General features: G+C 36.2%; 1 protein-coding gene across 1 annotated transcript; it reads right to left on the bottom strand.

Moving 5' to 3' along the window:
• Nucleotides 1-3,212: 3,212 nt before the first annotated feature.
• On the bottom strand, nt 3,213-8,413 carry LOC103711142 (F-box protein PP2-A13). The gene is made up of 3 exons (XM_008797167.4): nt 7,696-8,413; nt 7,299-7,417; nt 3,213-3,818 (listed from the first exon to the last, which is right to left on the bottom strand). Exons 1-3 carry the CDS (start codon nt 8,014-8,016, stop codon nt 3,392-3,394), a joined length of 867 nt encoding a protein of 288 aa, XP_008795389.2. The 5' UTR covers nt 8,017-8,413; the 3' UTR covers nt 3,213-3,391.
• Between the last annotated feature and the right edge of the window lie 5,714 nt (nt 8,414-14,127).

Below are 14,127 nucleotides of genomic sequence, written 5' to 3'. Positions count from 1 at the left end.
CCGATAAATGTTTATTAATTCCAAAGAAAACTATTGCCTAGTAATTGCACACATTCGACATACTTCCATCCTCTCTGTGGAAACATTGATAAAACTCTACCATTATTCTCGTAAAAGGATTTCCTGTAGCCCCACAAGAAATACGATAGTTTTTCCCCCTTCTACTTGTTTTGTCATGGTCCTTTATCTACCAAAATCAAACCCTTTGCTATGAGTAGAGCTTCTACTAATTTTTGGCATCAAATTTGAGGGCGTCCTTCTCTCATCAATAAGTAGCTTGTTCTTGAGTTGTGGGTAATCCCATTCCCACCCTCAAGTCTCAGATGGCAGTGCCCCTACACATAGCAATAGAATCTTCAAACAGGAATCAATGCCATATCATCAATGGATATTGTTCTTTTGATCCATTGCATAACAACAATTTTATTGTTTGATGTTTTTCTTACGAATATATATATCATGATGATGATGAAATGTAGATAACAATGACAAGAAATCAACTTATCTCCTTCTAAATTGCTTCTTTATTGATTAAAATATTCTTTTGATTTGTTAAAGTCATCATCCTGATTGATAGAATCGTTCTTTTGGAATGATCATCTGGGATATCTCATTATTTTTATGTGCATCAGAAGATGCTTAACAAATTCTCTCCCAAATCAACTTAGTCGCTTTTCTATGTTGTAGCCTTATGCACATGATAACTATAGATGTTTCATGCATGATGCAACTTAAAACCATGGAATAAGCCCTTCTAGCTTATGATTTAGAACCTACAAAAAAATATATGTTGACAGTTAAGTAGTTAAGCAAGTTTCACGGAGACATGTATCCAAAACTACAATGTCTTAAATCTTAAATCTTATCCTATCTTAAATATTATAAATAGTATAGATAGATAGAGAATCTTAGCAGAATTTGTATCAGATAAAAATCCAAGAAATTTCCATGGAAGAAAGAAAAGACATCTTGAACTGCTTATAAAATGTTTTCGATTTCTATTTATAATGAGTTTGTAAGAACTATAAGCTCTTATTGGGGCTTTCATTCTGGCTGGGATCTTAGCCAAGATTTCCATTTGCATTGGTATCACTCACCAAGACGGCCCCAATCTCACGTTTACAATCTTTACCTTGTGCAATCTTCATAGTTGTCTCCAATTCCAATGGATCAGGAAGTTTGAGTAAACTTAAAAAATAACTTTCATGGGAATAAATCTTGGCCCTGCAAGTATCCCACTGCCAATTGCTATTTTGGAGTTGTCGAGCTTCATTTAATGGTGCTTGCACCAAAGCATCTGCAATTCTTGAGATAGGAGATGTCTAGGAAAGGGACTGGATTACAAGGGAGACTATGCCCATGGGTCTATTCTCTTTTTCCAAGTTAGAGCTGGCGTATTATGAGATTTATTTCAAGATTTTTTGTTTTTTGAGATAGGAGAGGAAAACCCAAGAACGCAGGATTTTCATCCCGATGGGGTTGAAATTGAGAGATAACCCACTCAAGATTCGAATCTTGATGCCTCGCCAGGAAACTAGGGGATGTGATTGTGAGCCAACACTCACGTCCCAAAGTTTCACTTAGTGTTTTGTACTATCTTTTCTTTCATTAGCTTTTTAAGTAATTTAATTATTTTAATTTGTTTTCATTATTTTAACTTCATTTACAATCATATACTTCAACCGATGTTTCATGTTTCAAGTACTAATTATATTTTGGTTTTTGAGTGTGCCATACCTCAAAGCAAAATGAGGAAAGGATTTCGCTGTTTAGGTCCAGAGAATCAAATCATATCAATTAGCTTAGGTCATGTAGTAAGAGTTTGTGGCGTATCTCCCAGATGTTATTTTGTATGTATACCTTCTTAGTACCTTTGCAAGATACATTTCTGATAGAGTTTTACCCTTCAATTTGATCTACCAAAACACTATTAACATGACTGATTCAACTAAGTTAGCACAAATGATCCCAAAATAATATAAATGTCAATTTTGAAATTGGATGCCATGGCGATCTCGCTGGCAAGATTGCGTCGACCCAACATCATGGCACAAATGTTGACAATAAAAATATAGCTGAAAGAAAAAAGAAAAAGAAATTTTTTTATCGAGATATGCATGTAAATTATAATCCAATAAGGGTATACATGCCAAAAAATAGAGAAAAATCTAAGAACATATATGTAAATATTTGTAGATGTCTATACTTCTTTGTAAAATGATAATCAATAATTCAAATAATAATTTCTTTGGAACTAACAACATTTGTAAAATCAATTGTGACGAAGATAAAGTTAAGAAAGTTGTAATGTATAAATGGCATGTTCAAATTTTTACCTCAAGTTCCGTATATTAATCATATTCTAGATTTTGCATATGCCACCACACTAAGTGAAGAGGGTAAGGCTTTCCCCTGTTCAAGTCCCACTGAATGGAGTCAAATAGGTTTCATGGGATAATATAGAGATTTATGAATATGATCTTTTTCCCCTCTTACTTCATCTGCAAATGCATCATTCTTCTCCATCAATTCCTTGTTTAAGCAGTGATAAGATAAGAAGCTCACAAGCACTAGCATGCTTGAATTTTGTAGCATTATCTGGAATGAGTTCTGTTCATGATATTCAAAGAAAGTTTGCCTTCATCTTCATGTGCATATGCAAGCGCATAAATTACTAGAATATTTAAATGCATAGGTGCCTGAAAATTATTTTGTGAAAGGCTTTAAGGGCCATATAGTCTTCCTAGGGCACCAAACCTACATTAGCAATTTACCAGGCATCAAGTTCCACCACATTCATACCTCACATCATACAGGAAGCCTTGGAGAGACTGCCAACTGTAGCGCCACACCGTCCAGGAGCGCATCTTCTCTCAGTTACAAATAAATAAAGGGCCAAAGTTGGTTGATTACATCCATAGATCAGTGATTCAGTGCATAACCATTATTCATAAACATTATCTGTACAATGAGATTGGCATAATAAATGGGCTTGCTATATCACACCTTATAGCGTATCTAGCAACATGCTCACCTGAATGTTCGATCCTCCGAACCACCAGAAACCTCCACTTACATGGTCATATGGAAATACAACTAGTTAAAGTTCAATAAGCACATGGTTACACCAAGACCTTAATCATTCACTGGATGCATCACTGAGCCATTCATTTTCATATTTTCTTTTGTTGTCTCAATTTCCATGTCAGATATCTCCATCTCAAACAAACTTCACCTTGCAAACCTCATGAAGAACAAAACAATTCTCAATGTTCACTGAAGATCAATAACAAAATTATAAAACACTGCCTTATATTCTAGATGCCTAGGGAAAAAAAGAACATTTACATTTTACTCTTTCGCTTTCCAGACTACATCTCATTCTACATAGTTACTGGGTGGTAAAAATCTTTTCCTGCCCAAGTCCCTTGGGATATATCAAGACAGAGTCAACACAAAGACCACCTTTCGTATGTGTACAGTCAATTTGGGTCATTGAGAACTTGAGATTGGTCGGCATGTCGGAGTTCTCTACAACAAAATCTCCTACATGGTGAAGGATCCAACTCCCAGGCTCGTCTAAATAACAATGGCATAGAGCATGCTGGCCTTCTGATGTTGACAACTGAAACCTCACAGGCTTTATATCCCACCCATGTACATGCTCGGAGCTACATATTCGACGGCCAAGTCGCTTGGAGGGTCGGCCTAGATGGAGCCGGAAGAAAAGGCTGTACGTGCCAACTGGGAAGCAGAAGTTGATTTCCCCATCCACCTCAAACCACCAGATTTGCTGAAGATACGCAACAGCATGGAATCTGCATCGAAAACATTCAAGCACTTCTTAATCCCTTTTCTCACATCGCTCTATTTTCATATCATAATCTGAAAATGAAAAGCTGGAAATAATAAACATCTAAAAATGTCGGAGAATAAGAGGGTAGAACTCGGAAGGCTGGCCGGGGTTGTGTCCTTCCGAGCGGACGAGGTCGGCTCGGTGACCGAGGGCTTGCGTGGAGGCGTCATAACTTTAGAATGAAAGGGTTGGACTAAAACTTCTAAGCTACCTTCTTTTCCTTATTAACTTCACTGATATCAGAAGTTATTCCCTTGGTCAATTATATCAAAAAAATGCTGATTCAATATCAACGGGTATTCACTTATATGTTTCATTGGCTGATGATATAAAGCTATAATGAACGAAGCTTACGAATATAAAGCAAATGCATGCCAAGCGTGCAAAGGACTTTGCCACCGTCAAAAGCTTTCCATGAGGTAAGTTTTGTGCAACTGTGCAAAATGCAAACTATGACAGATCTCCATTCTTTCAAACATTAAAAAACTTTTGCCAGATGATTGTTAAGTTGCAAATTAGATGATTCTTGCCACAAATTCAGAATGTAAAGCATGGATTAGAACTTCTAATGAATATTCAGGTAATAGAAGTTTCTGCATTCTTTCTAACATCAAAAATCTTTTGATAGAAGAGTGTTAAGATGCAAATTAGATGATTATTACCACAAATTCAGAATGTAAAGCGTGGATTAGAACTTCTAATGAATATTCAGGTAATCGAACATTTCTGCAAACATTTTATGACTTGGCATGGTCGGCAACATTCCTCTTGGCAGATGAACTGACAATCTTACTGGAGTCGTCGCCTGCACTATATAGTTACATAAAAGGAGCTGGCACTCCTCTGAGAACAGCAATCCACAAGCCATGTCAAATAAGTCCGGTAAATGCCAACCCACAACACATCGGCATTAATATATCACAGCAATAACTCCAAACCCTAATAATTATAGGCTGAAGCCTCAAAAATTCTTGTTTTGATACTAGATTTTGCAAAGCTATTCTTCTTTTATCTAGATGTATAATAATTCTGTAACAGGAAAATATGTTGCACTTCCTTTCTTAATAATCAAATTGCTGGATTCGAACTTGAGGTTGCCACAATAGAGACACAAGCTGTTTTCCTAGCTGTTAGAGAATGACAAACTGGTGACAATCTACATTTGGAGGTCAAAGTAAGTGAAAGGAAGAGGAAAATTAGAAAACCCCATTTAAAATGTTTAAGTTATAATGTGGCATTAATTTTTCTTACTTCATAATCCACAGACCATGCCACCATGGATGGATGAAAATAATGATACAAAGACTATTCCAATGAACAATTAGACATATAAACAGTTAGTTTGCAATCCAACATTGGTTAAATCCATCTAACTGCTTAGAAAATACCTTAAAATGTACATATTTCAACAATTCAACCACAGAATTTATTTCGTTGTAAGAAGTTTAATATTACTCAAGCACTAATTAGCAAGCCTCTTCCCCCATTACAGGATTGATTTGTCAAGTAAACCCTTTTTCATGACATAAACCTTTGAGAGTTGGTACCAATTCCAGGCTAGCTATAGAAAAGAGCGGTTTGCACAACTTGGAAAGCCACATGGCGGCAGACAAACCTACTTGTACATGATTTAGTAAAAGATAAACAAGGAAAAAAAATCAGATATGAGCCATTTAGTCAACTAAAAAAGGTTAAAACCTTCTGGTTGGGGTAGTTCAGAGCTTACTTCATAGACTCAAACTGTATAAAGATGCTTATCAAGACCAAGAACTAATTTCTCCTGTCCGTTATCTAACACTTGTTCTACCGTCACCACTAAACAGAGTTAGGCTACATGGTGATATGTCGAAGTGTCACATGCCTTCACCACAAAGATGATTTGTACATGATCTTCCACTATCAATATGTTATTTTCTTGTTCATGAATGCTTATATAGTCCCCAGATCCTATCTCACATCTCATCACTTCATTGTCACACCAGCAGGTTAACATTTATGTCAAAGGCATTCTGTATCTTACAGCAAAGAAAAATTGATGCTCAAAAGAAGAACCGATGCCTGCTTCATAGAGCAGACCCAACTGAATGAGGTAACGCTACTATGCATTTATATGGAAAATAAATATTCACAGGTGACTTCATCATAAAAAAGGTGGTAAGTTTGTGTCAAAGACATTCTGTCTTGAGAAAAACAAAAAATGATGCTTGGGCATATAAAAAAAAGTATGGAGGAGAACGTGAATTGTTTTCCTGCAACAGGCATTTTTGGAGCAGTCACCGAAACAATGCTAAAGTAAGGCAAACAATGCTAAAGTAAGGCACGCTTTAGCACAAGAACAATTTTTGTCCCACAAAGCCTGTGCAACTGGGAAATTGGACCCATTTTTCATCTACCAGATTGAATATTATTACACAAAAATCAACTATAGATCCAGAGAATGGACATCAGAGGCGAAAGAATATATACATAATCAAAAGGAAGTTTCACACAGAGGGTTCAGCAACAACTTTAGGAATTGCCAACAAGGAAAGGAAAACACAGGAATAAGGGTTTTAAGAATCAAATCATCAAAATCCATTGAAGAGAATCATAAATGTTTCAAAACTTTGAGTTACAAGTCAAAAGTCAGGAAATAGCGATGACAGTTCCAAGACAAAAGTTCCCCCAAGGTACTTTCACATTTAATCCACTAAACTATTAACAGCCTTAGCAAGATGATAAATAAGTTTTTTAAAAAGAAAAGACATCATTCAACTGGATCTGACATTTCTAGCCAAGGATGAGGCTTGAAGGAGCAGGAAAACAATGTAAAGCATGGAATTCCATACTGCTGGGCCTGGGCCTGGGCCTGTCACAAAACCATCCGGCTGTACCCTATAAAACCTGTTCATGCACTGGGTAAGAAAAACAGATAAAACAGTTGGTAACAGATACGCAAGGAGCGTAGGATTTTGGACTGTGGTGACAACAGATCAACAAGTTAATATAAAGACAAAATTCTGTGAAAAGCATCTAAGAGCATAAAGACACAAGATTTGCCAAGTTGAGTAATAAGCATGTCTAGGCAATATGAACAATCCTCAAGTTTTCCAAAAACCAAAAGGTAAAGTCACAAAAGGATAAGATGTGGAGAAAAATATTTTATATGTTGCAAAACAACATTTATAGCCTGAAAAATGCTTTTTAGTTAATGGATATTCACAGTTGTGGGAACTTAAGCTCCACCAAGGGGCGTATCAAGAAAATAGATTTAGATACAGTAATACCAATAACTTAAAACTCCAATCTGCGGGACAAAAGAACGTAAAAAATAAATATCACTGACCAACTCATCACTCTATTCTATTGCCCATTAACTTTCATAGATCCCGATAATAGGAGCCGTATGAAGCTGAAGTTTCATGTTTTCATCCAAAAAATAGAATCAAAAAAAGATTAATACCTCGATTCCTCTGTGGGAATGTAATTCCAATATCTCCGGTCATCAATCCCTGTAATCAACAGCGCCTTTGAAGAAATCGACATGCAAAGACCACCCTTGCACTTCTCCAGCCAGAATTCCTACAGCCCACAGCATAGAAACCTTAGTGTTAGATTAAACCAAAACAAGAAAATGAAAAGAAAAAAAAATCTTCCAAGAGCCACATATCTGACCTCTAATCATAAAAATCCACCATGAACCCTTTCCCCATTCTTATCTGAAAGACAAAACCATCTTTACCCTCATAGCCAAGAAGTTAGACACCCAAACCCCCAAATATATTTTAAGAACCCTAATTTGTCATATTCGCATGCAATCAAAAACGCAAAAAAAAAAAAAAAAAAAAAAAAACACGAACCTTGGTTCCCCCATCAAAAGGATTCGGCCGACAAAGCCGGGCGTATATCTCCTTCTTGCTAAGACACCTAGTTTTGCTCTTCTCATTCTCCACCAGCCCCATCAGATACCGGTAGTTCCTCGGGAGCTTCGTCTCCCACACCAAGTCCGCCGACGCCGCCCCACGGAACGCCCGGCCTAGCCGCGCCAGCCCGCAGATCTCCGGCGGGTCGAGGTGCAGAAACACCTCTGCCAGGCAGCTCTCCGGCAGGTCACCCAGCCCCGTCTCGTGCCCTCCACACTCCTCCTCCGGCCCCATGATGCTCGACACCCCCGCCCCCATCCCACCCCCAACCAAAATTCGCTGCTCCTAAACCTAAAAATCGCAGCCCCAGATCCAATTCAATCGAAAAATCTTCAAAGAAAATAGGGCTTCAGGGCGAAAAGGACGAGGATCACGACGTCACCGGCTGCCCCGATTCACGATCGATAATCGCCGTTCCGATACCTGACCTCTTTCTTTTTCTTCTTCTCCGTCCTTCCTTTTGACTCAAGAAAAGAGGAACGGACGCGATCAAGGAAGCGGAAGCGGAAAAGGAGGCGAGATTTTAAGACGAAGAGGATAGGATTTGGATATAGCTGGGGACGAAGGAGAGGAATTGGGAGTATATAAAAATAGGTTGGGGCAAAGAGGGAAGGAGGCGGCGTTCCGAAAATGTCCCTGGATGTTGGTTGAAATGAAACCACGGCGCGGGGGCCGACGGTTGGAATTCTTTGGAGACGGAATTCCCCCAGCCGCCATGACAGACGTTGGAAACCGTCGGCTCAGGACACGGCGGCTCAGAAAGATCGTGTACCGGATATGTCGTTATATATTTTTTTTAGATAAAACCGGATTAGATCATTATCGTTGTAATAATTAATTTAATATGTCAACTGTGCGGTGTCTACACCTATGAGACAACCTCTACAATGCTAACGAGAATTCCTTGACTTGTCTTGCGTCCGTTTTTTTTTTTTTTGAGTAAAAAGGGTTTTAGAACTTAAGTAGTCAATATCTTTCATCTAGAATATCCCGTCCATTTGCAAATACCTGCGCTTCTATTTAATTTAGAATCTTTTAACACCATTATTTTATCATGAATGATTGTAATACAATGTTAAAGGTAGATTTTTGAAGGAAAAAAAAAGGTGAAAAATTAGTTCCTATGTTCTTATTATTATGCATTATTTTTTGAATATTATAATATTTTGAATATCTCTAAAGCATTGTTCCTTTCTGTTATACGTCAATCTATTTCCTAAAGTGCATGTCATTTAAGTAATTACCCTCGTATATTGCCATTTATTCATACATGTTTAGTAAATGCATTTTTATTTTTATTTTTGTATAATCAAAAAAGCTGTAAAACTGCATATGGTCAATATCCTTCATTGCATATTTAGATAAGATTAATAAACTAATCATACTTATGTTAGAAAAATAGCCATGGCTTATTTTAGTGTATTAGATGTTGGATAATTGGACCTCATTTTCATGAGAGCATAATGACATTTGACTAATGCTCGAGTATCATGTTATCACCATTAATGTACCTCAAGCACTCCCAAGCAACAAGGGCCTCCAAAGGCACCTAACATTGTTACTTAATTGTGATCTTAATAAGTAAACCCTTAGTACTGGACATGAGTCCAATCAATAAATTTTGCTTTTTAATATCCTCTTCTAGATAAAAGTTTGACTCTATGAGTAGTACATATTCTTCACATGAATCCTCATAAAGGAACCTATCAAATAACAAACCAAGAGGTGCTATATTTACATTTGAGATTGAGTAGCTTTTTTCCAGCCCATAAAGTCCCTTCAACTCTACATTGTATGCGCAGCAAATAAATGTGTAATTTAGATACTTATTAATGTATGTTTGAGTATCAAGGAGAAAAATAATTTCTTATAGAGATTAGATAAATAGTTAAAATATAAACTACATCAAATAATGATTTAACTTTCCTTTTTTTACACTTTTCTTTCTCAATTTTCACTTTGACTCCTTTTGAGTTTGTTGTAGCCACAACTAAAAACGCTAATTAGAATGACTCCACATTAGAACTTGGAAATGAACTAGAATTGTGACATAAACTGACTTGAGGTGAATAAGAACACAGAACAGGATGGTATTAAAAAGATTAGAGGAGGGGGATCAAAAAGATGAAATACCAAAAAAGTGTGTTTCTTTTTCTTTCTCAGAAGAAAGTCAGAGATAATTCTTGGAATTACCTTTTTTTTTTTCTCCAAAAAGTTTAATAACAAGTCTATGCATTTGACTACTAGAGACAGAGCAATACCATGGCATGCAAACTGGCTCTTTTTTTAAAATTTATTTCTTAAGTACTCTGCTATGCATCAAACACCCACTACAAAATTTATTAGCAACTAACTTGAAATCAACCTAGTGACATTAGGAACAACCAAACTTCGGGTAAAACAGCAACCAAAACGGCAAAGAATAAAGCAAATAAGATATCAGCAGAAGTCTACTTTTTGGTAGCTTCTAGAGAGAGAGCATCGGATGCTCTTTTTCTCTTACGTGGCTTCCCGTACCAATGTTAAAAGTCTCGTGGCGTGAGGCCCGAGATACGTAAAATAGCGACGTTGGAGCTTTGGAAGACTTACTCTTTTCTTTTTTTGTCCCTGCTCCAAATCCAACCCCAGGTCCCATCACTGGCCCTTCGCCTGCAGGTGCAATGGAGCCTAGCTGCGCCCCAACTCCATTCGATTCAAAATATTCCGACTCAGTTTAAGTCGTGAAGTCGTGATGGATTAAATCTTAATATTTAAGCTCAAATTTGATTAATAATAAAAAATAAAATAATACTCCGGCTCAAATTATACTCCAACTCGAATTCAAATTTAATTCATAATTAAAAATATAATTATAATATAATATAATATAATGCAATATTTTAAAATATTAATTAATAATATATACTACAAATAAAATTTTATATTATTATAAATATTTATACTCAACTAAATTTGTGAGTTTTCGAGCTAAATATTTTGCCATTCGAACTCGGCTATAAAATTATTTAAGCTTGATAATAGCCAAATTAAGTTGAATTTAAATTCGGGCTGAATCCGAGCAATTTGCAAGCTGTCTGGCCTATTTAAATTTCTAATTTTTATCATAAATTTTTTAAAATAGCTGCATTGGAACCTTTGAGGATTTTTTTGTTGTAGCTCCCTGCTCCCAATCCAATCTCAGGGCCCATCGCTGCCCTTTTTTTTGGTTTTTTTGAGCACATCCCATTCCTACCACATGATTTGCACTGTAACACAATGGTTATCTAAATTGTCCATTAATGTTGTCTTGTCACACGGGACCGCAAGCTCAATGCTCACTAACAACAGCCAGCAAAAAATTTGTATAAAAAAAAAATCCAAGATTGGGCCCACCAGCGTGGATCAAGGCAGCAACATGGAGCCCATTCCTTCTGCCTATCCGTCCAGCCTCGTGGTGCAGCCTCGGCAGGACGGTTTGGTGGAAAAAAGGAAGCATGCAAGAGTTTAATTAACCAACCAACTTGCCCTAGTTTAAGTGTTAATTGCGAATTAGCTAATTGATAAAGTGATCTAACAGGCTAATTTGAAGTTAAATTTTAACGGGTTAGTACCCTGGTTGGATCAAAAAAAATTGACCACCTAATGTCCAAATTTGCTAGTTCATTTAGTTGCCTATTCTACAATATGATTGTCAATAATCACCACATCAAATTGGACAATGAATATTAACAGTTTTGCTCGTGCAACCATCAAGTTGCCGATTTATTAGTTCGATATGCAAAAGATGTTGCAACAAATGAATGTTAAGAGGGGGTTTGATAAAGAATTTTATTGCACAACTTAATTAATCTATCATTATATTTTGCTTTGTGACCTTTGATTTACATGTGTCCATGACATAAGATGCTTGAGAAGCTATAATGTATCCAACTTATTTTTTTTTCCAATTATTTTTTTTTATCATGATCCATGAAAAGCTTTCTTTGGAAAACATAAAAACAACAATAATAAGCAAGGGGGAAAAGGAATTATCAACTTCCTTTTTTTACTTTTTTCACGGCAAGGAATTATCAATTTGAAGCTGTTTACTGGTGCAAGTAAAAGAACACCAAATTCAATATGTTGGACTGGCTTTCTGAAGGTTCCAAATTGTTTCTTTAGAAATGATGAACTGAATTTTATTTGGTGCCTTGTCAAATCTTGAAAATTTTAAAAGGACTCGTTTAATTCGTAAAAAAAATTATTAGAATATTTTTCTTAGGATGTTGATGCCTAAATATATGATGTCTGAAAAAATAGTTTTTGCATATTTAGTTGATCATGAAAAAAATGACACATTCTAGAGTGGCTTATATTTGGTTGAGTATTTACTTTTCTTAAAAATCATAAAAAATATGTTATGCCCTTAATAAAAAATAATTTATTTTATTTTATCTAAAAGTTAAGTGCATTTTTGAGAAAAAATAACTCAAATTTTCAGGTAGTGAAAATTGAATTTTTCTATATCCCGTATTAATTTTTTTCATAAAATATGTGAATTTTATTCTTATAAAAAGCTATTTTTTGTCCTTTTTTTCCAAAAACTCTAACCAAATATAAAACTTTTTTTTTTTTTATGGAACATGTTTTTATCTCTCTGCTTTTCATTCTCTCCACAAACCAAACAAATTCAAAGAGTTGCTCCTTGGTAATTGCATCGACTGCAGCAATTATTAATAACCAAGCCTATCCATCCGTCAACTTATACGACAAACAAGCTAGGTTCCTCTCCTCCCTCCAATATATCTTCGGGTATCACATTTTTCATTTCCTCAACTTACATCTTTTTAATTTATGATGGTGATAAGATTCTAATGGCTGTTTCTCTAATTGATCCATGGTATTTATAACCAGGGGCAGCGGTCAAAGGAAGTGTCTCTAGATCGTTCGCTGCTTTCAAAATTTCTCGGCAGTAGGTCTAAAAAAGGGCACGTTTGTGAGGAAAGTTTGCCAAGATGTGACACCCACACAGCGAGCGACCCTTCCATCAAGGAATTGGCAACCGTAGCATCACAAAGATAGCTCGGTTTAAGCAATGTCAAAAGTCTGATGATGTAAAAGAGCCAGCTTTACCCTTTGGTGCTGGTGGTGAAGAGACCATTTACACAATCTAGTTGGCTCTTTTGTTGGGGAGCAACATCACAAAATCTCTGCCCATACAAGTGTACCGAGTTGCTATATGATGGGTATAGAATGCGAATAATATGTGCTCGGACTGTGACTTGTGAAAGCCTCCGCATGCACCTTCTCTAATTAGTTGGAGGTCAGGGTCAGTCGAGAGCATCAATGATGTCATGACTGAGAAAACTAAGTGTACGTTTTAGGTTGATTCTAGCTGGATCCAATGGACTGTGCATTCTTTTGAAGGATATTCTTTCACATATGCAACTAAGGTGCATGCACGCAACCAATGACATACTTCTTGATGTGTTCAAATTACAAAGAAAAAAATATTTTATAAATCAGAAGTCTGTACGATTTAGATCAACTTCTATTTAGTCATTATTCTTGATAATTATACTACAACATTTTTAGTTCTTTTATTTTTTATCCCAGTTTAGCCTAAGCACTTGTGGGCTGGACAACAAGAGAAGTCTTTCTCCAGCAAGGTACGATATTAGCTGGATATAAGTTGAGAGTTTGTACCTAAAAAAGGGGAGGTTCAGCATAAGCTCTAGCTAACACATGATTTTGCGCAAGTCTTTCCATGTGTGTCTGGTAGGCAGGGCTTCAAACCATTTGATGTGTGCACCATTATGCAACCTAACATGCAATAATATCAATCAGCCCTATAATTCAAAATATAATATGAATTACTGAAGGCTTAACACACAAGGTCAAGCTTAATTAGTTAGTCGTAAGAAAGCCAACAATGTCGACAGGAAATCTTTAAAATATATAATGATGATTGATGAGCTCAACTCTCTGTTCACATAGAGAGAGAGAGAGAGATCATCTCTCTTTCCAAAGGCCCAGCATGTAAGCGAAAGAGGTTTTTTAGTCGTGTTATAGATCAACATATGCTGTCTTGGTATCGATCTCCATGCACACTATTCTATCATTATATTTGTACATTCGGTATAAAAGTCACTTCGATATACCAAATGTCGGTATATTTTTTTATACTATATACTAGTATTAAATCGGTATAATATGATATATTATATATCATCTATTTCAGTATGATATGTACTATTGTACAAACCATGCAAATATGGAAAAAAGAAAAGTCGGCATTCGTAGGCTAGTATCTCTTTTGTTTCTTTCTTGCTGCCGTGGCCCATAATATACTATGTGCTAGCTAGGTACATGTCATAACTAAGAACCAACTTCAGCAAATCCACTGGCCAA

This window comes from Phoenix dactylifera, chromosome 5, assembly GCF_009389715.1.
Source record: "Phoenix dactylifera cultivar Barhee BC4 chromosome 5, palm_55x_up_171113_PBpolish2nd_filt_p, whole genome shotgun sequence".
In the NCBI taxonomy this organism is placed as follows: domain Eukaryota; kingdom Viridiplantae; phylum Streptophyta; class Magnoliopsida; order Arecales; family Arecaceae; genus Phoenix; species Phoenix dactylifera.
This window is presented reverse-complemented; position numbering and strand designations above follow the sequence as displayed.